Here is a 2159-nt window from a genome sequence, read left to right as displayed (position 1 = left end):
ATATATATATATAATGTTGAGAATAGAATAGAATGATGATGGGTTTTCTCACCTGTCTGGACCACTCCAGGATGAAGGAAGCACCCATGGGCCCCTGCACACTCCCATTCCGCCTTACGTACACGTGGTCCTGGCCAACCCGATAGAGAGTTGGTTCGTCGATGGCCGGAGACACTCGGAAGGTGAGGCACAGCACCTTGAGGCAGGGTTGTTGATTACCAGGCGTTATCACAGGCAGGAAGCGCAGGCTGTAGTTGCGGGGGAGGAGCGGAGGTTCGAAATCCTTGAGCATTTTGTCCACCTGCAGGCGGGTCCGGTCCTCCTTCTCATGGTTGAAGATCAGTCCACTGACCACTCCGTTGTCCTGCACCCCGATCAGCAGACTCCCTCCCCCGCTGTTCAGGAAGGCACAGCCGTACTTCAAGAAGTGGCTGCTGAAATTCTTCGCCATATAACTTCCTGGAACGAAGTTGAAGAAACAAGACCCACTTGTTAGGTTCCAGTAATCCAGTAAAAACAGATTGTTTTGGCCGATTGGCCAAAGTGGAAACATGTTGGGAACTTTAATAGTGAAACTGTCACAAAGCGGTTCGTATGAAAACTTCCACAAAAATTCGTATGATATCTGAGGAAATTAGGTGACCGCCGGCCGGATAATGTTTGCGCCTTTACAGTTCGAGTTACTGAGAAAACATTACCGTGAGTCGGGTTGTTGAGTGTATCTTGCGCCTACCTGTGCCTTGTTTGAATTCGATGCTGCTTGTCTCATTGCCAATGTAAGCTCCGCTATGGAGACACTGGCAGCTGCTGATGTCCAATTCATTGACCCTGGGAATATGCTGCGTCACACACAGGGAACAGAGCAGCCTGGGTTAGTGGCATTAGATCAAGTTACAAAAGATGAATATCCCCTCTGAGTGAAATCATCCCAATCATAATAATTAGTCACTGTAGATCTGTTTCTATAATCATCACTGTCAGGCTCATGTCAATAGCAATACTAGACAATTACATTTGGATAATATTCATGTATACGTAAACAATTAAAACAATTAACAGTACAATTTTAAAATAAAATAAAAAACGTTCTATTTGAATACTTTAAGACTGACTAGTACGGTCCATAATCCAGAAAAACAGAAAATCCAGAAAAGTAGTGTGTGTGTGTGTGTGTGTGTGTGTGTGTGTGTGTGTGTGTGTGTGCGGGTGTGTGTACAAAATGCGTTACTTAAATAAAATTCAACCAAAATAAAATAATTTAGTTATATTAATTAAACAAGTAGTCATAAACAAGCAGTCATAAAGAAGTTTTGTCTATACGCTAACATACAAGCTAATATTGATATATCTGTGATATTGCCAGTATATCAGTCAGTCAGTAGCTATAGCTATTATTGTTGACAATGTCCCCATCATAACTTATGATCTTACCTGGGCAGGTGCGTGTCGAGCAGTGTGGTCCTGGACTGGGGGTCTCTGTGGCTGAGGACTGGCTGCTGGAGGCCTCCAGCTTCTCTGCTGCTCTACCCCTTTGGGGACCCTTACTACACATATTTGTTTGTTTGGGTTCCAAACATTTTGTCTCTGGAAACAATTGTACAGCGTCCGTTTCTGTGTCATCTGTGACGCCTGGTTTTGGGGTGATACATCACACCTTTTCCTTGAGCTCTTCCCCATATTCGTCCTCTACGCCACTACGCTGTGGATGACAACGTTTATGAGTGTGTGTGAAATCACAAAAGCAGTGAGCGGCTTCTTACTTTTTCCTGCTGCTCTGGGCAAAGTCAACCTGTTAATGTCAGTGTTTTTGTAACTGTGGCAAAACAAGAGCTCAAAGATCAAGAGATCTCCCAAACATCAAAACCAATATGACATCATTACATATTATGATGCATAATGGAATGGTATGCATCAGAACGCCCAAACTCTGAGTCCTGATTGTCTCTTTTTTAAAAAGAAACAACATCCGATGCAATGAATTGGTTCAGAGACTTGACACTGTACAGTAGTCACAAGAGGCCAGAGCCAAAGGTGCACCCCCGCAGTCTGTTCTTCTTCCTGGTTTCAATTATGAAGATTAAATTCTTTATTTTAATGATGTTTTCTGCACCAATTTGTCTTCACTTTTGATGCACTGGAAACATTCATTGCAAAGTTGT

The 2159-nt window shown here is 43.2% G+C and overlaps 1 protein-coding gene across 1 annotated transcript in view; it reads right to left on the bottom strand.

Annotated features, from left to right (window-relative positions):
* LOC116686505 (schlafen-like protein 1) overlaps nucleotides 1–1809 on the bottom strand; it is a 2369-nt gene extending 560 nt beyond the window's left edge. Inside the window, exons 1-3 of the mRNA XM_032511526.1 lie at nucleotides 1432–1809; nucleotides 734–839; nucleotides 53–459 (exon numbers count right to left, since the gene is read on the bottom strand). Of these exons, the coding sequence (XP_032367417.1) occupies nucleotides 53–459; nucleotides 734–839; nucleotides 1432–1677 (759 nt within the window). The 5' untranslated portion in view covers nucleotides 1678–1809. The remainder of the gene's footprint in view (nucleotides 1–52; nucleotides 460–733; nucleotides 840–1431) is intronic.
* Nucleotides 1810–2159: the final 350 nt, after the last annotated feature.

The sequence above is a fragment of the Etheostoma spectabile genome, unplaced genomic scaffold (assembly GCF_008692095.1).
Source record: "Etheostoma spectabile isolate EspeVRDwgs_2016 unplaced genomic scaffold, UIUC_Espe_1.0 scaffold379, whole genome shotgun sequence".
In the NCBI taxonomy this organism is placed as follows: domain Eukaryota; kingdom Metazoa; phylum Chordata; class Actinopteri; order Perciformes; family Percidae; genus Etheostoma; species Etheostoma spectabile.
The sequence above is the reverse complement of the archived record's forward strand: the minus strand, read 5'-3'. Positions and strand labels throughout refer to the sequence as shown.